Raw genomic sequence first — 24190 nt, 5'->3', positions numbered from 1 at the left:
GCCTCTTTACACTTCTTTGCAGCCAGGTTTTCCTTCATTCCGCCGCTTTTGACACATTTTTCCGTTGGAGCAGAGATTGCTTGTGAAAGAGAGTGCAGCCGTGGGGAGGACTACAAACTAATCAACCTCTCCATCTTGGATTTCACTGTAAGGCCTATTCTCTCCCCCTCTTTATATATGCCGCCAGTTGGTTGCATTCAGCGGCGAGATAAGGCCAAACGCTATTGAAGATGGTCGATGCTATTTGAAGCTTGCCTTTTCTCAGAGCAATTTAAGACAGGGCTAAACGGCTCCTATGCTTCGTGTGTCATCCTACCGAGATACATGCCTAAGGACATTAGTGAAGAGGTAGCTAGCGTAGAGAGGGTTGCAAACTCTTGAAACAAATGTCTCTAGTCATCCATACTCATGCTCAGGCTTGCCAGTAGTAACTCAAGATCCTGATCCTGTGACAGCCTAGGAATCGGGTCCTGTCTCATGCCAGCCTCTCAGGTGGGCTCACACATTTTGCGTGATTAGAAAGGTATACCTACCTTACCTACTACTGGGCAAAGCCACAAAGCAACCATCACTCGATAATCTACACCACCGGGCAGGAGTTCTGCTACAAAAAGATGTTAAGTGCTTTAACTGTGATGAGAAAGGCCATGTAAAGAAAGACTTGCTACTATACAAAAAGAGAATGAAATTATAGAAGCAAGATAAAGAAAGTTCTGAAGAGGAGAAGTATAGCATGAAGATAGAGCAAAATTTGAGAATTGATTATGCTTTAATGATCACCAACAATGATGGTTCCTTTTGGATCATTGCTTCAAGAGCATTGCTTCATGTGACTCCACATTGCAGGCAGATTAGTCTAGATTTAATTATGCTTTCTTGATCATCAACAATGATGGTTCCTTTTAGAATTGGATCATTGCTTCAAGAGCATCACTCCACATCGCAAGCAGTTTACGACCTATGATGCTACTCCAAAAGATATTTTCCCTTTAGGCAATAAATGTGATCCCAACGTAGTTAATAGTGGCAATGTGCATGTGGAGTTTTCAAATATTCTCTTTTACTCTTAAGAAGACATGTTCCCAAAGAGTTTACTTAACATTAGAAAGTTTAATGAAGTAGGTTACCACATTACGTGTAGTCATGATTCTTGGAAAATCTCTAAAGGATCTCTTATTGTAGCTTGCGAGTTTCAAACACTCTATATGCTGCATGTCTCCAATGTTAAGAATCATATGATAGAATAAGAGAGAAGGCAAGTGCTCCTTGTGACATCACCAATTAAGTTCTATGTAAATTAATGAAGAGAGGCAACGAACACACACACACACAGAGAGAGAGAGAGAGAGAGAGAGAGAGAGAGAGAGAGAGAGAGAGAGAGAGAGAGAGAGAGAGAGAGAGAGAGAGAGAGAGAGAGAGAGAGAGAGACGTGCCAACTGAAAAGAGTAGACTGAACATACTTTTAGCACTTCAAAACAAGTGACTTGAAAGAGAGAGACTTCACACAAGACATTGACTGGCATATTTCCACCTCCAGAGTGCGCTTGCCTCAAACTGTGGTGCCCCTTTCGCTATTTCTTTATATTGCTTCAACACGATACAGTACTGGCGGCGTGCGCGGTTCTCCAGGGTCGATTGGGAAAGCGCCGGGCTTCTGGCTGTGAGAGAGAAGAGAAGCAGAAACATATATAAGTGTATCTGGTATAGTAGGAGATATTGAAGAGTTAACATGAGAGCATAAGTGCTATTAGAGGCTATGTCACAAACTGCTGACTTGCCAAGCCCTTGAAGACTTGAGACGATTTGTAGATCCCTGCCGAGGGGCCTAAACCTTAGAGGAATTAGAAGAAGCAGAAGTCCTCACCAACTTATAGATCCTCGACGAGTGGAACCGATTATTAAAGAGTTACCAACTTATGGGTTCCCTTATGATGGGACTATAATAAGATAAAGCAGGACCCACTCTCACAAAGACTACCCAATGCATGAAGTTGATGACGTGGCTGGATTGTACGGTCATCTTGCGAATTGCGCTGAACGTGGCATCTGTACGGACGCCCGTGTTTTGCACTGATGACGTGGTAGTTGTACGGATTTCTGTGAAACGCGTTGGTAGCTTTTGGGATCCTATGCTTTTAGTAACTTGAAGCTTTTCATGTAAACTGCGTTTAGAGGCCTCACTCTGGTAGTCGTGACCCATGGGCTCTTCACTCTGGCTGTCTACACGCGAGAGATGTAGGGCAGAACGATGGGAGTTGTACCATGTTGAAGCAATATAAAGAAATACCGAAAGGGGCATCGAGGTTTGGGCCCATGCTCTCTTGGGATGGAACTTTGCCACTCCCCGTCTCGAGTGTTGTACATCTCTTTCAGATTAGTGTTATTTGAAGTGTTTAAAGTTGTTTAGTCTGTTCTTTTCCATTGACATGTGGTGCCCGCCCCATTATAGTGGTATCCGAGCTCCAGTCGCGTGCTTTTTTGAAAATATATTGGTCTTATCAAAGAGCAGACAGAGCAAGATGGCACTTCAAATCTTTCAGAGTTCTTTATCAAAGAATCTTTGTGTCCTTGCCCTAGACTTATTAGCCACTCCCACCCTTAGTCCATTGCGCAACGGGCATGCTCTCATCTTCACCACTGTGTGACATTGCATAAGCCATAAAGACCACTTGTAAGAGAGGATCAAAGAATTTTTTTTTTCTAGCCACCGATTTTCTCAGAAGTAGTGCCATGAAGTGGTGGATGTCTATAGCTACCAAGCTACACACTGCAAGGATTTGGGTAAGATTTCAAGAAAATTTTTGCCCAAAGTTACACGCCTTTAGACATCTTCCTTTGGAGTGCAACTTCTGGCAAAGGGGGTATCTTGAAATGCTTGCCATAGAAACTCTAGCAGATTACAACTTGAAATTTCTCGATATCTCTCAGCAAGTGTCTCTTCTCGAACCGATAACCTTCGAGGCCCAGTGTGATTCTATATCATTGACTATCATCACCGCTACAAGAACACTATCTGACCAAGCTGGCTTTGACAATTCAAGAGCTTATGGACCATGCTACGGTTGGCTACAAATTTATGGAAGAAACTTATCCCTAACTTTTTGGTGCAGGTTTCAAAATGGAAAACCAGTCGTCTTTTCGAGTTCGATTGATGTCGAGAATTCTTTTGTCACTAAATGATGACGTGGCATGACCACTCGAGAGCAGAGGACAGTATGGAACCCCACCCGGATTTAGCGCTGATAGCTGGCAATACGGACGCTCTTGAAAAGCGTTGACAGGCTGCACGGAGGCTCGTAAACGCACTAATAGCATGGTGACTGTCGTATCCCTCCCTACTGCTCCATCTTCACTCTCTTACCCCGATCAATTTCACGCCGGGTTCACCAAAAATGTCAGTGCGCGCGGTTCTCTAGGGTCGACTCAGAGAGCGCCTAGCTTATGCCTGTGAGAGAGTTGAGAGAAGAGAAACAGAAACAGAAATAAGTGTATCTAGTATAGTAGGAGATATTGGAGAGTTAATATAAGAGCGTAAGTGCTATTAGAGACTAATTTGCAGGAGATAACATAGATTTAGTAAATATCATAAGATTAATAACAGCACATATTGAGAAAGAATGCAATAGATCCAACACTGAATCTATTAAATCTTATAAACCTGTACAATGAAGTGATCAAAACCGACCCTGATAAGCCGAAAACATTAGAAACTTGGGGGGAAGTCTCCACATTAGCTATGGTTTTACGCTTAGAATTGGCAGAAGCTTCCATGATAGATTATGAGAACCCCAATTGCAATCCGGTTGCATACGCCATCGTTGGTGTGCACCTCGCTTTGTGAACCCAAATCCCAAAAATCTGCTTCCCGGATGAAGCCATTACCTGTTAAGCATCAACTGCACTGTGTCTTCCAACCTTGTGAGAATAACTCCCCAAAATCCGTGCATCTTCTTCCCTTCTCCTTGGTCGATCCTCGTCTTCATCCATTTTCTCTTTTCTTCACATTGCTTCCCTTCCACAAAATGTGAGAGAGAGCTCATCCAAGAAGAAGAATAAACCCCCTCTTCCTCTGCTTCCCTTCTCCCTTCCTCTTCTCCTGTTTCTTCCTACAGCTCTCCTGAAAAACAGTAGAGTACGAAAACTTTGATATTCCCCAATCGGTATTGGCCTATGTGCGTGAGACGCAAAAATGTTTAAAACGGCGTTTTCCTTGTCCTCTACGGGCTGTTTCACAAAAAACCACTTTTGCAAAAATTTCCTAGAATAGGCCTTTCCGGCCCTCCTCATGCATTACATTTAGTCTCTCACCCACTTTCCTTTCTATCATGGATGACATCAACTGCCGAACTTGCCTTGCATGCTTTAAGAGGCATTTCCCATACAACCCTTTCTTCTAAGCATCAAATCCCTAAACTTGGGCATGTACATCTGCTATGATATTTTGATATACATTTCACCATTGCACTTGCATGTCATCTTTTCCCATCATTGCACAATCAACATATACACAAGTAAGATCTTCATCCTTTAACTTTGTTTCATCTTGTGGAAGCGGAGTGATACGACACCGCGGGTAATATGCCAGAGAGTGAGCTCTTGTACATATTTAAAGGCCCTTGGCTATCCGAAAAGCAGTTTACATGAAAAGCTTCAGGTCAGGGTCCCATAAGTTGTCGGGGTAGGATTTTAATCCTAACCCCGTTTTAATAATAGGCCACTCGGCGAGAAGCTGTAAGTTGGTAAGAAGTTCATCTTCTTCTGCTTCTGCTAGGGTTTAGGCCCCTCAGCCAAGATCTGCAGGTTGGCTAGGGTTAGGGATTCCTAACTCTCTGGGTCTTCAGTAGCTTGACACGTTAACAGTTTCTGACATCCCTCCTTCTTGAAAGAAGAGTAATCCTCCTCGTTTTCTCATTCCATATCGGAGCTCTTGATATTCTAGCGTAGCAAAATTAGCCACCCAGACCGTGCTGATTTGTAACGGGTGTCTTATCCACTAAAGTTACATACCCAGGCAATCTCATCCAATTAGGACAATCTAGTGGATGGCACATCACAATACAACACACATGCTTATATATGCATGTTACAAGACACAGTCGCTGATGAACACTTCCCCCGCAAATAACTATCGAGGTTCGAGCTATGAGCTATTCAACGATTCCCTCATCACTCCTCTCGTAAATAACCTAAAATGGTATGGGCCATGAGATATAGAGGTCTTTTACATCCAAACGCTCTCCAGACTGCAACATGTGTCTCTTGGAGGTTTCAAGAGTAAATACTGCTCAGACTATATCCAATTTTCTTTTCAATACTTCTCCCGCAAATAACCAACAAGGGCTGAGCCATGAGTAAAGCACCACTTTTCAATCCTTGATACTCCTGTTGGGAAAGCCCGAGCCATGAGATATTCAGATATTACGAAGCATGAATTCTTCTCTTAGCACTCCTCCCGGGAAAGCCCGAGCCATGAGTAAGACACAACTTTGTGATCACAATTTTCTCTTGAATACTCTTCCCAAGAAAGCCCGAGCCATGAGTATCCAAAAGTGTTCCCAAAAACATTATTAAAACTAGAATCAAGCAATCTCAAATGGCACCAAAACAAGCTCAAAACAAATAAAATCCATTTCAAACAAATTCTAAACAGTATCCGCAAACAATTTCTCAAGCAAAATTGCAAGCAAATTCTCCTCGTTGCAGAAGAGTGGATTTCTAGCTCCCTGCTCTCAAATGTTCGAGTATTACCGGTTGTCTACAAAGAGTACCTTAAATATAGTTTTGCTGCAAAAACCCTGATTTACTGATAAAAGCCGTAATTTTTCAAAATTGTCGGAATCAAAATCTGCTTGCATCAATGCGCAGAGCTTGTCAAGAGGATCAACTTTGACTTCTGTTGCATATCCGAATTCTCAACCGTTGATGAGGTTTTTAGAGGCCTTTGCAATAGAGAAAAGCGTCAAAAGCATGCTTTTTTGGTGTTTTTTAGGGCAAAAACTAACTCCTCCTTCTTCACTCCTCCTTCTCTTGTTGTTTCTTCATCCAACTCCATAGCTCCTATCTGTAGGTTCATGTATGTCTAGAGTTCTCTTGAGAAAAGTAAAAAAATTTATGTAAAATCTCGAAGTGCCATCTTGCTCTGTTTGCTCTTGATGTCACGATTGTGACGTATTCTTTGTCTTTGTATTACCTTCTTCACTTGGTTCTCTTGCAGATATGAAGACGTACCAGATCTGAGACGCCGATTCTCCAAAGGATGTGCCTCTTCGCCCAAGAGATGCACCTGTTTGGCAAATAGCCATGCCTCTTCAGCGAATGGCTACACCTTTACGCCGAAGGGTCACCTACAACAGAGGGACACGACTATTGGCCTAGAGTCGGGTCTTTTGACCTACGGTCATGTCTCTTCATCGTGTCTCTTTAGTTTCTATATAAGAACGCCTTTGTAACACATTTCAGGCATTGAATAAAAAACAGAGTCTTTTGAGTCTTGTCTCTGAGTACAATTCAAGTTTCTTAAGTCTTAATCATTTAAGTACTTAATTACATAGTCACAAGGGACGTGTCCCGAGGAGTGGGGATGGGGGATGGGGGACAGGGCTCAAATGGATTTTGTGTGTAAAAAAGAGGACAGGACTGCAAGTGGGGATGGGAAGCCCAAAATTGGGCGTCCCTTGTGACTATGCTTAATTAACGATTAGTAACTAGAATCCTTACAGTGGTATCAGAGCAAATTTTTTCCCGGGACACGAAGGTTGTGAGCCTCTCACCCTCGCCGCTACCCTCTCCCCCCTCTCTCGGAGTTGCATGGAAGCAGAAGAAAGGTGATACATACACACAAACGAGCATGAGGTAACATGAATTTTTCTGTTCCATTTCTATAATTAAAGAACCGAACACAGATGTGTGTCGGTTGCATACCCAGTGCATTTTGGGAACCCGTCTGTTGGTGCCTCTTTGAGTGCCCTTTTCTCGGGCAGTACCCCTTGCACTCGCACCCCTTCACGCGAAAGGACACAAGATGGCCCAAGAAACACCCTTCTCCCGTGCTCGCACCTCTTCCCCTCCATGAGATGTACCCCTTTGTGCAAATGGATGGGCTGCTTGGATGAAATTCACGTGCCCCTTCGTCGGTGCTCGCACCTCTACGCAGAGAGCCAGGGCTTGCACATCTTCACGTGCCCCTTCGCTGGCTGAATTGCTGAAGCGTTGGACTGCTGAAACGTTGGGCTGGGCTGCCCCTTAGAAAAACCAATAAGCTCTGCGCTCGTTGTTTTTACGTAAGACACCAGCAACACAAGACTTTAAACAAAAAAATTCACCACTAAGGTTTAATTGAAGTGGCCGACCAACGCCACAGATTGGCCCGGCCGTCCCAAATTTAATAAAGTGTGGACAAAACAATAATCCGATAATTATAAAAATCACAAAATGACAAGCGACAACCAGATTTGCTCCCTCTCCCTCAAGGACGGCACACTCTCCGCCACCACTCTGCATGCGCGATGGCAGACGAATCCTCGACGCCCATGCCGTACCTCTTGTATGTAGATGAGGTCCCCGAAGAAGACTTGCCGGCAAATCCTCTTCCTTCATAGGAGGTTATTCTCATTCTGGAATCACCCCTACCCGAGCCGGAGGTCGTCATAATTCCCGATTCCCCGACTCCAAAGCCGAAACCCATTCCAGACGTAGTTTCCGCTCCCGAAGTGTCAGTTCTTAAGCTTATTTGGAGAAACAATTACTTTTGCTGAACAGTCGGCATGGCTGCGAGGAACCCAGTTTTTCATGCTCGCACAAAGCACATTGAGGTGCATTACCACTATGTCAGGGAGAGGCTCTCAGCAGGAGAGATCAGCTTGGCTTATGTGCCAACACAGGACAATTTTGCAGATCTTTTCACAAAGGCATTGTCTCGTGAGAAGCTTGAAGCTTTCCGCAAAGCTTTGGGCTTACTCCCCTTTGTGGACTGATCCTGTCCTCAGGGCATGGCACTTCCCTTTACTCACGTGCCAGCTCTCGTTCACCGCATCACTCCAGGGGGGATTTGTTACCATATACATGTGGTAGTGATGTGTGTGAACACACTAGGACCGCCGGGGCATTTTTTGGCGACGACAATATTTTATCCGAGGATTTGATGGCAGTTTTCAAAGAGCAGATGGCAGCAGTTTCAACAAGCCTTGCATCGATTCACACTCGCTTGGATCAGATGCAGATGCAAACCTCTTCTCGGAGTCACCCAACTGCTTATCGGACTACACATTCAGTTTCTCTGCCATCTTCTTCCGGCGCTTCAGTGGTCGACCAGGAAGAACCACTCAAACAAAAGCCTTCGGAACTCAAATTTTCTCACCCAAAGCATGGTTTCTGACACAAAGTACCTTCGTGCGAGCAACAAAAGTCTCAGCATGAATATTCTTAGAAATGCTATAGTTCTAAGCAACCAACTTTTTATTGGAATCATTAGCAACAAAAGCAGCAACATGAAGGGATCTCATCTTAAAAAGAAATCAACCATATCAAGATGGCTTACTTATTGGCACATATATCCGACCCTAGTCAAGTACTCGGTTGTGAATCCTGCGATGTTGGACAAGTTCCCCCTCGCGAGCCATGCCCTACATTTAAGTCTTTCTTGTCTAATGGTGGTACAGTTGAAGATTTATTGATCCTTTCCTTGTGCAAGAGGATCCTTCAAAGGTCTAAGAGGCAACAGCTCCCTCGACCTCCCCCTTCTCAATTGGAGGCCTTAATACCTGCTGAAACAACTGAAGATTCAAAAGATTCCGATTCTTGTGTGACAATGGACAAGTACAAAACCCCTTCTTTGGTCGTGATCCAGGCAAAAAAACTCGCCTCATCACCGCCCTTGCAGAATAAATTCTCTCTCTGTGAACAGATACTAGATGCTATGGTGAATGATAATTCTTCAAACTTGAAGATACAAGTCCTTACCTTCAGTGATACAAAGGATAAATCAGATGCAGACTCTTGCAGCATGACTTCAGTCGTTGCAATTGAATCTTTTGAACACAACTTGTTCCACAAATAAACCTTTACAAAGGTAACTGGGCCACAAGTTGAATGGTCATGTCCTCTGAACTGATAAGCTTTCCCATATGAAGTATCCCCTGTTGAAGCTCCTGCATCTTGTTGATGCGATCCCTCATGGATGAGTTCTTTGCATCCAAGGTCCTCAATTGCACCTCTAAGGCTATCCACTTCATTGGAGAGACACGATCATATAGTGAAGAAAGCCTATTCCAAATCAACTTCGTGTCCTTCATCAATCATACGTGACTGATGACTGATGCTTTTGAGGATTACGAAAGGCCGGATTCAAGCATTGACACGCTCCTATAACTTAGCTTCCACAGGATCCTTTGGCTTTTGAAAGTTGCTTGTAACAAAGCCTCCAAGCTCGTAAGAGTCGAAGACTGCCATCCATCATGGTCGCTTTCGAAATGGCATAGTTGTCGCCATTCAATTGTTGATCCGAGGCAAAGGTAGGGAGGGTAGGTATCTTGATTGGTTGATCACCTACGCCGGAGTAGAACTTGACCAATCTCCACACTCCTTGTTGACGGATGGTTCACACCACCGCCAATAGCTACCTTAGATTGTGCTTCTTTATCGTGGACCAAATTCATGTCATAATCATCAGTCGTCTCCGTCATGTGAGAGAACTTGGGCATGTGACAAGACTAGTTCGAGGTAGAAGAAGGGAAATCTTCAAATTTGCCCACTATAGCCAAAATCAGCCCCAAATGAGTGAAAAAACGCAGAAAAAAACAGCAAGCCATCTCTTTTCGTCGCGGAAATTCAACACTAAAAACTTGCACAGATCACCAATCCGATTCGAGAGCACGCCGTGGCTCTCATACCATGTCAAAGGTGCAACGGAAAAGGGTGAATCGAGTGATGATCTCGTTTGCAACCGCGAGCAAACCTCCTCTCGGGAATGGGAAGCCAATGGATCTCCGATCTATCGCGACCGATCTCCTTGTAAACGAACTCCTATCGCATACCGTCCACCGCACGCATGCACGTAGGGCTCAACGCAGAGGGGAAGTGGAGCGCTAGAGGGAGGGAGAGGCATCGGTGGCAAAACATTGGAGAGAGAGAGAGCTCGATGGTGGAGAGAAAATGCGAGAGAGAGAGAGAGAGGCTGCATGTAACAAGGGACGGGCACCATGTGCTGGCACCAGGAGGTGCATTTTTCCTGTTGCCTTCCGTAAATAAGTACTAGATATTTTTATTTATTTTTATTTTTACTTGCTTTCCCCGAAACCCTTGAAAAGGTGCAAGTGAACATTGCATGGCCAGTGTGAAACAGCTGCGGCCGAATAGGTTTCTCACATCGTGAGTCTGGGTCGGTCAGTCTGGGACTAGTTGGGCCAGTTAGCACTGAATTCTCATGAGTATGGAAGCCTCTGTGCGCCAAATGAAGTCAGGGCCACTCGAAAAGTCACAACTTTATAAGTCAGTGGGAACTAGGGAATTAACTTGAAAGGGTAAACTGGACACTTGGCAGGAGGAGAGCAGCCTGCAAGACACCTCAGCAAGAGAGGGCGCCCATTTTGAGGCTGGGGCTGGTTTTTGGTTCATTAAGTGACCTACAGTGTGTGTGTGAGTAGTGGGTGCAGGTCTACAGCTTTAATGGAAAGCTTGCCTTCTCCTTTGTCTCATGTAGCGCGATGACTTGCTCTCGTGCATCTCTTTCTCCCTTTGGCACATATGGTAATGCCCCACTAGTTGGGCTACATAGATGAATATGTACAGTTCTAGGGGTTTGTGCGCGTTTGCCAAGGAAAGAGCCTTCTGAACAAGAACCAGATTAGCTTATTGCTAATCCCCCACAGGTTCCATCGCGAAAGATTGCGAGTTTGGAGAATTTTCTTGCGTGAAAACTCGTCCAATTCACAGGGGAACTGTCCCATTGCGTGCGGGAGCTCTTGGGACACGCGTAGGCGTGTTCGCTCTGCTAAAAACGATCCCAAACAGGGAATTACGGCCTGCTGTGTTTTTTTGTAGATTTAGGGTTTCGCACCTAAACTGCAAGGGAACACCCGGGGAGCCTCGTGAGAGCCTTGGGATGCGTGTACAAGCTTTTGGGCTCCTGGCAATGAAAAACAGAGAATTACAGCCCGCTGAATTTCTGTGACAGCTCACTAGAAAGCTTCTAGATAGCGAGGGAATCCCCCTAGACAAATACTTTTGACCTACAGGGGTTTTTGCGTTGTTATGTTGCTGAAATCAGGTCGGAAACTTGTGTTTTCAGCCCTCGCCAGGTTTGGACAGCTTTGTGAAAGCTTGTACTAAGTGGTCGGATCGTCTACCTTAAATTGAATAAAGAAATACCGAAAGGGGCGCCAGTCTTTGGGGCCTATAGGGTGTCGGTCTCGTAAGCGCATAGACATTCTAGTCCCTAGACGCATCTGTGTTCTCTTTCCTTCTCAGTGCTCTGTGTAAAGTTAACAGGTAAATGAAATAGTACCGTCCTATATGTTGTATTCTCAGTGCTCTGTGTAAAGTTAACAGGTAAATGAAATAGTACCGCCCTATAGGTTGTATAGGCCGGTTATATGGTTCCATTGCCGGGGTGTGTCACCAGGAGGTGTATTTTTGTTGTTGCCTTCCATAAATAAGGACTAGATATTATTATTTATTTTTATTTTTACTTGTTTTCCCCAGAACCCTTGAAAAGGTGCAAGTGAACATTGCATGGACAGTGTGAAACAACTGTGGCCGAATAGGTTTCTCACATCGGGAGTTTGGGTCGGTCAGTCTGGAACTGGTTGGGCCAGTTAGCACTGAATCTTGATGAGTATGGAAGTCTGTGTGCGCCAAATGAAGTCTTGGCCACTCAGAAAGTCACTTACAACTTTATAAGTCAGTGGGAACTAGGGAATTAACTCAAAGGGGCAAACTGGACACTTGGTAGAAGGAGAGCAGCCTGCAGGACACCTCAGCAAGAGGGGGCGCCCATTTTGAGGCTAGGGCTGGTTTTTGGTTCATTAAGTGACCTACAATGTGTGTGTGAGTAGTGGGTGCAGGTCTACAGCTTTAATGGAAAGCTTGCCTTCTCCTTTGTCTCATGTAGCGTGATGATTTGCTCTCGTGCATCTCTTTCTCCCCTTTGGCACATATAGTAATGCCCCACTAGTTGGGCTACTCAAATGAATATGTACAGTTCTGGGGGTTTATGCGTTTGCCAAGGCAAGAGCCTTTTGAACAAGAACCGGATTAGCTAATTGCTAATCCCCCACAGGTACGCATAGTTCCATCACGAAAGATTTCGAGTTTGGAGAGTTTTCTCACGTGAAAACTCGTCCAATTCACAGGGGAACTGTCCCATTGCGTGCGGGAGCCCTTGGGACACGCGTAGGCGTGTTCGCTCCGCTAAGAACGATCCGAAATAGGGAATTACAGCCTGCTGTGTTTTTCTGCATGTTTAGGGTTTCGCACCTAAACTGCAAGGGAACACCGGGGGAGCCTTGGGATGCGTGTACAGGCTTTTGGGCACCCGCCAGTGAAAAACAGAGAATTATAGCTCGCTTAATTTCTGTGACAACTCACCAGAAAGCTTCAAGATAGCGAGGGAATCCGCCCTAGACAGGTACTTTTGACCTACAGGGGTTTTTGCGTTGTTATGTTGCCGAAATCAGGTCGAAAACTGCGTTTTCAGCCCTCGCCAGGTTTGGACAGCTTTGTGAAAGCTTATACTAAGTGGTCAGATCGTTTACCTTAAATTGAATAAAGAAATACCGAAAGGGGTGCCAGTCTTTGGGGCCTACAAGGTGTCGCTCTCGTGTGCGCAGAGACATTCTAGTCCCTGGACGCATCTGTGTTCTCTTTCCTTCTCAGTGCTCTGTGTAAAGTTAACAGGTAAATGAAATAGTACCGCCCTATACGTTGTACAAGCCGGTTATACGTGCCAATGGAAAAGAACAGACTGAAAAATTTTAAGCACTTCAAATAACAACTGAAATGAAAGAGATACACGATACGAGACGAGGAGTGGCGCAGTTCCACCCCAAGAGAGCACTGGCCCCAAATGCTAGCGTCCCTTTGGTATTTCTTTATTGTTGCTGATTCGCAAAGTACAACAACCGGGGAGCACCTCCTCTAGTATCTGCGCGTTGAAGCCTGCTCATATTTAAAGGCCCAAAGCCTAAAAGCATCAAATATGAAAAGCTGACCCCAAAAAAACACTTTCCTAAAAATTTCGAGATTTTTCTAAAAATGTGCTGCGAATTTCGAGATGTTCGTATAGGTGCCACGTCATCATATTTACTTGTCTGATTTCGTTTTGGCCATTTTCGGCCACTTTAAACAGGTTTGCTTTGACTTTTAGGGTTTTTGGGCCCCTCGGCCGTTGGCCTGTGAGTTGGTCGAGAATTCCTTCTGTTTCTTCTTCTTCTTCTATGTTTTAGGCCCCTCGGTCGAGATCTATTCTGTTGGTCGGAACTTGGTGGGAACTCTTCTTTAAAAATAGGCTACTCCGCAAGACTTTATAAGTTGGTAAAACATTTTTTGCTACTTCTACTATAACCGGCCTGTACACTGTAGAGGGTGGTACTAATTCAATTACTTGTTAACTTTATACAGAGCACTAAGAAGAAAAGAGAACACAGATGCTTCCAGCAACTAGAATGTCACTGTGCACACGTAGACCGACACCCTGTAGGCCCCAAAGACTGGCGCCCCTTTCGGTATTTCTTTATTCAATTAAGAACAGACAATCCGAACACGTAGATCAAAGTCTCACAAAGTTGTCCAAACCTGGCGAGGGCTCAAATTGCAGGTTTTTTACCCAATTTCGGCAGCATAATGATGCCAAATCCCCTGTAGGTCAAAAGCACATGTGTAGGACGGATTCCCTCACAATTTAGGAGCTTTCTAGTGAGCTGTAACAGAATTTCATCGTGCTGCAATGCTCTGTTTTGCCATTGTCAGGTGCCCAAGGCTCCCCCGGTGTTCTCTTGCAGTTCAGGTGTGAAACCCTAAACCTACAGAAAAACACAACAGGCTGTAATTCTCTGTTCTGGATCGTTTTTAGTGGAGCAAACATGTCTACGCGCGTCCCAAGGGCTCCTGAACGCAATGGGACAGTTCCCTTGTAATTTGGACGATTTCTCACGCAAGAAAACTTTCCAAATTCCAATCTTTCACGATGGAACTATGCGTACGTGTGGGGGATTAGCAATTAGCTAATCCGGTTCCTGTTCAAAAGGCTCTTGCCTTGGCAAACGTGGATAAAACCCTCAGAATTGTACATAGTCAATTGAGAAGCCCAACAATGGGACATTACTATATGTGCAAACGGGAGAGAGAGATGCACGAGAGCAAATCATCGTGCTACATGAGACAAAGGAGAAGGCAAGCTTTCCAATAAAGGTGTGAACCTGCACCCACTACTCACACACACATTGTAGGTCACAGTAACTCACAAATCAGCCTCCTCTCTGAGTTGGGTGTCCTCTCTTGCAGATGGACTGGCAAAAACCCTTTGGAGCCGCCAAGTGTCCAGTTTGCCTCTTTTGAGTTAATTCCCTAGTTTCCACCAACTTATAAAATTGTAAGTCACTTGCCGAGTGGCCCAACTTCCATTTGGCGCACATAGGCTTTTATACTCATAAGAATTCAGTGCTAATTGGCCCGACCAGTCCTAGACCGACCGACCTAGACTCTTGATGTGAGAAACCTGTTCGGCCGCAATCGTTTCATACTGGCCATGCAATGTCCACTTGCACCTTTTCAAGGGTTCCGGGGAAAACAAGTAAAAATAAATTAAATAAAAATATGTAGTACATATTTAAAGAAGGCAACAAGAAAAATACACCTCTTGGTGACACACCCCACCTCTGAAATACTGCAAGCGACCTCGCTTGCGTGCCAATAATACATGCGGATATCTCCTGATATCACATATATTCTATGATGGGAATCCAAGATACATACACATGCTTCCGGAAATGTAGTGTTGGACGATTAGACGACCTGGCTACCACACATGTATCAAGCATAGAAGTCTTCTGGTGTACTCTCAAGCACACACTTCTCTAGCCAAATTTTGTATGGAAAGAGTAGATACAATTGCTTAACTACTCCTTTGAGCATCATGAACCATGCTCTCACTTGGCTCCAAAGAGCTGCATGAAGTCATTGTGGGTTCCATCTGAAAGGCTTCAAGATATAGTTGCAATAGTTGAGGTGAATCAACCAATTTAGACTCTTCCATCCATTTAGCATCCAAAGATGGATAGTTCTTGAAGCTCATTAGATAGCGTCTTGCAACCTTTCCTCTAACCTTCCTTTTCTTATGTGCCAATATCTGTTTAGGGACAAGAATCTCATCCAATTCTTCCACTTCGGGTTGTTCCTCATCAAGCATATTCTCTGGCACATCACCAACGAAGGGCCTTAGAAGGCTGACATGAAAAGCATTATGTATTTTCGAGCCTTCTGGTAGCTTCAACCTGTAAGCTACATCACTGATCTTTTCCGAAATCTGAAAAGAACCATAATATCCCATGCTGAGCTTAGGAAACAAACGTTTCTTGCCTTTCCTTTTCCTTAACCCGACCTTTTCAAAGCGCAAAAGTATCCAATCACCAAGTGAAAATACAAGTTCACGATGGTGACGATCAATAACTTTCTTTTGCTTATCCTGAGTCTTCTCGAGAGCAATCTTTATCTTCCTATATGTTTCATCCATATCTTGCACATACTTGGCTGCCTCAGATATCTTGCATGCCAAACTTGCTTCACCTGTCATACCCATCTCCTCTGGAATGCCCAACTTTGATGCCAATCCTCGTGATATAAAATTTGCACAGGCTCCTGGATCAAAGAAAACTAGCACTTGTCTGGTCTCTACCTTTGCCCTAAGCTGTGCACATTTCTGTGGCATCTATGTTTGGTTGGTCGCCAACCAAATTTGGGACAAGTCCTGCACTGGGCTTTTGGCTTCTTTCCTTTATGCTTTGACTTGTCATCCTTATCCTATGACTTCTTTTGTGGGCATTCATTAGCAAAATGTCCCTCCTCTTCACAAATGTATTACTTATTGGTCTCTCTTAGAGCTTTCTTTTTTTCAAAATATTTGCTAGAAAAATGCTTTTCTGTCCTTGTCCTCACCCAAAAGAAGATCTAGACTGCTTCTTCGACGTGCCAACTTCATCAATGGAGGGGTTCTTTGTGGGAGGCACAGTTGCTACAGCATTGCCCTTGGCTGAAAACTGTTTGCTTTGGGACCCTCTCTTGTTGCTATTAAATTCATCGGAATCTCCCTTCGACAGATTGCTGGCCACTCATGCATTCTCAATCAGCTGCGCCATATTCATGAGAGTAGTCTTTGTGCAGTAGTCCTTGATTTTCTTAGGCAATCCACAATAGTACTTCTTAATCCTATTCTGACAATGGCACAAACTTATAGGAGGTTATCGGCAACAGTGCGGCCCATAACTGTTTATTGTACTCTTTTAGATTCGCACACTATTTAGCATTCAACTCGTGCCATTTTGTCATTATATCCACTTCGAAAGTGTTTGTAAGCCATGCAGGTGCAAAAAGCTCTTTGAATTGGACCCACGTTGTTGGGGCTTGACCTTGATTCAACAATGCAGTCCACTATTGAAGCGCATTCCCTTTCAAGAAAGTGGCAGCCTTGCATATCATCGAAGACTGGGAAGTTTCCTCCAGCATAAGCTACATCAAACGGTTGTATGAAGGTCAAAGCCTTCAGTTGATCCTCAGGTCCTCTGAAAGTATCAAACTTCACACCTTGCCAACCTTCTTGTAATCCTTATGTTGACTCAAAGGAGTCACATTGTCATAAACAGGTGCCCGCAAAAGTGATGCTCCACGATTGTCCATTCCAACACTCGCATCACTTGTTTTTCATGTCATATCTGTATAGTCACACGAAATGGTGTTTCGGGAGGGGGGGGAAACGGAAATGGAGTTTCCCCACCGTTTCGGACTAGCCGAAACGGCGTTTCGGGATGTCATTTTGTTTTTTGTTCTTGAGCATGATTTAAAAAAAAAGATTCTTGAGCATGATCATTCACATTATGGACTACTATTTTGATTATGGACCCTGTCATATGTTTGCAGCAATTTCAGTGATATGTATTAGACATATTAGGATTCTCACCTCTGATCGTGTTTTACGACATTGATGTTTTGGATCATGGATACTATGAGTCATGGCGCTTGACATTTTGACATGTCACATGTTACAAACTTACATGTATCATGTGTGATTGTATCTTGGTTTGACTCGTCACACCATGAAGTACTACCTTTTGGTTTGAAAACAGTCTATGAAGTGGTAAGTTGTAAACTTGTAACTAGTAGGTTTACCTTTTCTGTGTTTTTGAGAATTAAGTTTGAAACCTTTGAATTAGGTCTTCTCATTTTTCAATTCTGAATACACCTATGGCCCCTCCTAGGCTACTTGTTATATGAAATACATTGTTTACTAATTGAAAAAAAAAGTGTCGTTTCTCAACCGTTTCTGCCTCGGGCGAGACTCCTAAACACCTGTTTATTCGTTTCCGTTTCTCCCGTTTCCATTTAGGGTGGTGATTATGCATATCTGCATTTTGAACATATGGCTGCGAAAAACCAGCCATGCCAAACTGTGTTCCAGGCATTCGAAATTGACCATAGGTACCGTGAAAACTTGATTGGACACCTATGTTCCCATACATAGGTTACCCATGCTTGTTTGCATTGTCCCAAACACGTTCCCTGGCATATAACCTGTGGAAGGTCGAGCCATAGCTTGAAACACTGAACCACCTCCAAAATAATCAGGATATGTAGTAGGTAATGGAAGGGTCTGACGCATAGCCTGTTCATTACTCCCTTGACCATTCACAAACGGTTCCTGTTCAGCTAAAGAAAATTGCTTGGGGTTAATGGACACCACTGGTTGCTCAATCACATGGGCTTTCCCTCGAGGCATCACGAGTCCTTTGTGCATTGGAAATTTCCTTTTCCTGCAGCGTCTCAGTCATGCCCTGTGTCGGAGCCTGAAATTCCTGTGTAGGAGCCTGTAAGAACTCCTGCATCCTTGGGTTGTTAGCCAATTGCTGAAACATTTCCATGCAGCTACGTAGTTGAGCTTTGAACAACCTGTCCTCTTCTTGAAGAGTTGAAGGAACTTTCTCTGTGCCATGTGAGGAAGATCCCTCTTCAGGTACTTGGTCTCTCTTCTCTGCCATAACGACAAGCTTTGTCTTGCTTTCACCCACAACAATCCACATTGCACTTTTTTACACCGTAGAGGGCGGTACTAATTCAATTACTTGTTAACTTTACACAGAGCACTGAGAAGAGAAGAGAACACAGGTGCGTCCAACAACTAGAATGTCACTACGCACACAAAGATGAACACCATGTAGGCCCCAAAGACTGGTGCTCCTTTCGGTATTTCTTTATTCAATTAAGAACAGACGATCCGAACACGTGGATCAAAGTCTCACAAAGCTGTCTAAACTTGGTGAGGGTTGAAATTGCAGGTTTCTGACCCAATTTTGGCAGCATAACGACGCCAAATCCGTTGTAGGTCAAAAGCACATGTGTAGGACGGATTTCCTCGCAATTTAGGAGTTTTTGGTGAGCTGTAATAGAATTTCAGCATGTTGTAGTTCCTTGTTTTACCACTGTCGGGTGCCCAATGCCCTGTACACGCATCCCAAGGTTTGCCCAAGGCTCCCCTGGTGTTCTCTTGTAGTTTAGGTGTGAAACTCTAAACCTGCAGAAAAAACACAGCAGGCTATAATTCTCCGTTTTTGATCGTTTTTAGCTGAGCGAACACATCTACACGTGTCCCAAGGGCTCCCGCACGCAATGGGACAGTTTCGCAATCTTTCGCGATGGAATTGTGCGTACCTATGGGGGATTAGTAATTAGCTAATCTGGTTCTTGTTCAGAAGGCCCTTGCCTTGGCAAACGTGCATAAAAACCCCAGAACTGTACATAGTCAACTGAGAAGCCCAACTAGTGGGCATTACCATCAAAGGGGGGAGAGAGATGCACGAGAGCAAATCATCGCGCTAAATGAGACAAAGGAGAAGGCAAGCTTTCCATTAAAGCTGTGAACGTGCACCCACTACTCACACACTGTAGGTCACAATAACTCACAAATCAGCCTCCTCTCTTAGTTGGGTGCCCCCTCTTGCTGATGGATCTGGCAAAAACCCTGTGGAGCCACCAAGTGTCCAGTTTGCCTCTTTTGAGTTGATTTCCTGCTTGCCGAGTGGCCCAACCTCCATTTGGCACACACAGCTTCCATACTCATCAGAATTCAATCCTAACTGCCCGACCAGTCCCAGACCGACCGACCTAGACTCCCGTTGTGAGAAACCTGTTCGGCCGCAACCGTTTCACACATGCCATGCAATGTCCACTTGCACCTTTTCAAGGGTTCCGGGGAAAACAAGTAAAAATTAAATAAATAAAAATATGTAGTACATATTTAAAGAAGGCAACAAGAAAAATACACCTCCTGGTTGCATCTGCTGCTTTTGCTTAGGGTTTAGGTCCCATGGCCGGGATGTGCAGGTTGGCTCTGTTCTTTAGTGGCTTGACACGTCAGCAATTTGTGACACCCCCCCTTCTTGAAAGAAAGTAATCGCGGATCGTCCGCAATTACAACATATTTGCAAAACAACACAAGTGAGCTTAAAAATTTTCGAGGGACAATCTGAGGGATAATCAGTTTTCTGATTCTGGATTGGAGCTCTTGATATCCTGGGTCGTTGGCTTTCCAGAAAATCTCATCCAATAAGGAGTCTCATTCCAGATTGAAACTCTTGATATCCTAGGTCGTTGGCTTCCTAGAAAAATCTCATCCAATAAGAAATCTCATTCCAGATTAGACCTCTTGATATCTTGGGTCGTTGGCTTCCCAGAAAATCCTCATCCAATAAGGAATATTCAATGGTTGGCTCATCACAATGCAACACAAACGCTCACACATGCATGTTCCCTCATCACTCCTCCCGCATAACCTAAAAAGGTCCGGGCCGGGAGATATAGAGGCCTTTTACAACCAAACGCCCCCCAGACCGTATCATGCATCGTTTGGAGGTGCTGAGAGTAACCAGTGCTCAGACCCTTTAATGCTCCCCCCGTAAATAACCACAAGGGTCCAGGCCGTGAGTAAACACAACACTTTTCAAACATTCAATACTCCCCCCGTAAATAACCACAAGGGTCCGGGCTATGAATATGAACAAGCATTCTCAAACATCATTTCTCAACACTCCACCCTAGAGTAAAATCACCAATCATTGAAACCAGTATTAAAACCAGAGTCAAACAATTCAAATCGGCTCCAAGACAAGTTCAAAACAGATACCATCCATTTCAAACAAATTCCAAACAGGATCACCAAACAAGTTCTCAAACAGAACTCAAACTTAAAAAGCAATCTTGACATCAGCCGAGCTCGAAAAGACGACTTGATTTCTATCCTAAAACCTGCACCAAGATTAGGGTTAGATTTCTTCCATAAGGTTGTAGTTGCGGCATGGTCCGTAAACTCTTGAACTTTCGAAACAAGCCTCGACAAGCAATGTTCCTGTGGCGGTGATTGTAGTCCCAAGACCTGGCAATTACACTTGATCTCCAAGGTTTTTAGCTCGAGAACAGAACACCTGATGAGAGATGTCAAGAAATGTCAAGTCGTAATCCATATAACTTCGGACAAAAATTTTCTTGAAAGCTTGCCAAGTCCTTGGAGTGTGCGGCTTGGTAGCTATAGACATCCACCATTGCATGGCATTGCCTCTGAGAAAAACGGCAGTTCGAAAAAAAAGTTTTAATCCTTGTCTGCAAGTGATCTGTATGGCTTATGCCTTGTAAGAGAGAGCGATGAAGACGGGAGCGCGCCCGATGCGCGACGAAGTAAGGGTGGGAGTGCCTATTAAGCCCGCGGTCGGGACACGAAGATTCTTCGATAGAATCTCGAGTAAACTTTGGAAGTACCAAAGTGCTCTGTCTGCTCTTTGATAGGACCGGCATGCTTTGAGAAAAGCACACGCCTGAAGCTCTAATACCACTGTAACAAGGTACGGGTACCACGTGCCAACGGAAAAGAACAGATTGAACAACTTTAAGCACTTCAAATAAGAACTGAATTGAAAGAGATGCATGACACGAGACGGGGAGTGGCCAAGTTCCACCCCAAGTGCACTGGCCCCAAACATTAGCACCCCTTTCAATATTTCTTTTATTATTGGTGATTCGCAAAGTATAATAGCAGGGGAGCACTTCCTTTGCAATCTGCACGCTGAAGAGTGCCAGAGAGGGCCCCAAGGCTCATATTTAAAGGCCCAAAGCCTAAAAGCATCAAATATGAAAAGCTGACCCCAAAAACCACTTTCCTAAAATTTCAAAATTTCTCTAAAATTCTGCCATGAATTTCGGGATGTTTGCACAGGTGCCATGTCATCATATTTTGAAGTTATAAACTTGTTTGACTTCGTTTTAGCAACTTTCGGGCACTTTAAAAAGGTTTTCTTTGACTTTTAGGGTTTTTAGGCGCCTTGGCTGTTGATCTGTGAGCTGGTCGAGGATTCCTTCTGTTTTTTCTTCTTCTTCTAGGTTCGAGGCCCCTCGAACGGGATCTATTCGATTGGTCGGAACTCTTCTTTAAAAATAGGCCACTTGGCAAGACTTTATAAGTCGGTAAAACATTTTTTGTTGCTTCTGTTGCTTCTTCTTAGGGTTTAGGCCCCTCGACCCGGATTTGTAGGTTGGCTCCGTTCTTTAGTGGCTCGACACGTCAGCAATTTGTGACACCGCACACACAAAACGTGATAAGAGAGGGTGTGCCCAAAACGTTGGAAGCTTTGCTCACTGATACAACATGCCAAAAGTTTAGGGGGGGGGGGGGGGGGGGGGGGGGGGGAGAGTGTGCATATATAGGGCAATAACAAAATTGCCGTGCCCAGTGTAAAAACCCCACGATCCTAATAAATGGCCAAAATGCTAATAAATGTGTAAACTCATTGAAAGTGACTTGCAACTTACATTTAGTAGCAGAAATATAGAACATTGGAGACTTTGACCTCGGGTAACCGTAGGAAGAGGGATCCCGCCTCATGCCAGCCTACTGGGTGGGAACCGTGGAGTGCATCACTAGAAAAGGTATGTCTACCTTAGATATGGCCTGGCACAGCCACAAATAGCCTTCACTCCTGAGAGATACTGGAGACATCACCAGATAGGAACTCTAACAGGCATTGACACATGTGCATACTCTTATTAAAGAAACATGTTTAAACATTTTCAATTGAGAAGGTTGAACTTATTCTTTCTTCTTATAATTGCTGTTATTTTCAGAGCAAAAGGGAGGTACAAGCTATAGTAGAGTCACATGGACAAGATGCTGCACGGTTTCAAAATGCTACCAACATTCATGGGTATGTCTCGAGTATTTTATGAGTATATACAAGCTATTTGGATAGATACGTTTATTTCTTCTGATAGGTAGCTGCATGATCCTTGCTTAGTGAATGGCATTAGCCTTAGGGGAATTAATTGTGTTATGAGTAAATAGTTGGAGAGTGTATATTTGTCTAGACTCTAGAGATGGAGAGAGCTTGGTGCTAGATAGATTGCATCACGAAAGTTTTTTAAAGAAAGCCTCCTTTTAAATTTATATTAAAACTCTGAATTGGCAAATTGAAATGTAAAGATCACTCTTTACTTGAGAGAGAGAGAGAGAGAGAGAGAGAGAGAGAGAGAGAGTATATTAACGCCTTTAGAGGTCAACTTCACCTCAAGGGTTATCGGATACATCTTGGTTACATCTTCTGGCATACATGCCATATAGGCATACAAAAACAAAATGAAAGCACAATGCTTATGAAAAAATCCTCTGTCAAAGGTGGCAGCAAACGATGCAATGAAGACAAGAATTGGATCATGATCCGGTGGACACCTCGACTCCAATCTAGAACACCTGCAGTGCCACATACATGAACAAGGCACTTGTCAGGTGCTGCGGAAGTGTTTATGGATTTAGCTCGGATCTAGTACTCCGCACAAACACAAGAAACACTTTAATAAAGAACTAAACTAAACTGAAAGAAAGAGAGAGACACAAGAGAGAGAGAGAGGAAAGAGATGACACCGAATGTCGGGTCCCAAACCCTCAAGGGCCCCCTTGCTCTGTTGCCAGAGCAAGTACTTTCTTTATTCTTGCACAATACTGGTACAATGATGCTAAATGCTGGGTACTGGTACTGGTGCTAATGGGTACTGATGTTGGGTATTGGTACTGATGCTATTGATGCTGGGTATTGATACTGATGCTATTGATGGTGGGTACTGGTACTGATGTTACTGATGCTGGGTACTGATGGGTCTATGTTGACGACGTTGATGCCGACGACGAGGTACTGATGGGTCTATGTCGACGACGATGATGTCAACGACGGGGTAGTGATGGGTCTATGTCGACGACGGGGTGTTGATGGGTCTATGTCGACGACGAGGTACTGATGGGTCTTTGTCAACGTGATGATGTCGACGACGACAACGAGGTTCTTGACGGGTCTGTGGATCCTTCTGCCGAGCCAAGGCACAAGGGGTACTGTGTCGACGACGACGCTCATGCTGAATGCCGGAATTTGCTAGCGGTGTTGATGGTAAGGAACTGCAACCAATGACGAGGCTAGGCTGAAATCTGCTATACGCTAGGGTGCTTAATGGCTGAAAACCGATCATTGGCTCTAGGCTGAAAATGGTGACTTGCAGCGACGGCGAGGACGACGAGGCTATGGCTGAATCTGAAAATGCTGATCTGCTGCTGATAGTGGCTGAATTGTGAAACCGCTTGTCTGCTGACGATGGCGGGCTTATTTTGGCAAGGATGGGCTGAATGCTGATGCAAAACGCTGGTGCTGAAGACTGAAAACGCTAGGGTACTTGAGAGGCTTTTATTGCGGCTGGATGGCCTCTGTTCCTCTGCCTGATTTTGCAAGCGCTAGGTCTTGATTTATAGGAGTTATATGCTGGGCCGGGCAAGCTTCCCAACAAACCCACAATTTCTAAAAAGAATTCCAAAAGTCACTTATAAATAAATGACCTATAGGAGGTGGTTCACGCAGTCGAAAATGCTCATGCCTACATGACTGTATTGTGCAAGAGAGGGTATGCA

At 44.3% G+C, this 24190-nt stretch overlaps 1 protein-coding gene across 1 annotated transcript in view; it reads left to right on the top strand.

The window, feature by feature from the left end:
- Nucleotides 1-24190, top strand: part of LOC147417612 (uncharacterized) — a 90690-nt gene that overhangs the window by 174 nt on the left and 66326 nt on the right. Inside the window, exons 2-3 of the mRNA XM_086506445.1 lie at nt 74-147; nt 22369-22448. Of these exons, the coding sequence (XP_086362571.1) occupies nt 74-147; nt 22369-22448 (154 nt within the window). The remainder of the gene's footprint in view (nt 1-73; nt 148-22368; nt 22449-24190) is intronic.

The sequence above is a fragment of the Adiantum capillus-veneris genome, chromosome 30 (assembly GCF_014529385.1).
Source record: "Adiantum capillus-veneris isolate H3 chromosome 30, ASM1452938v2, whole genome shotgun sequence".
In the NCBI taxonomy this organism is placed as follows: Eukaryota; Viridiplantae; Streptophyta; class Polypodiopsida; order Polypodiales; family Pteridaceae; genus Adiantum; species Adiantum capillus-veneris.
This window is presented reverse-complemented; position numbering and strand designations above follow the sequence as displayed.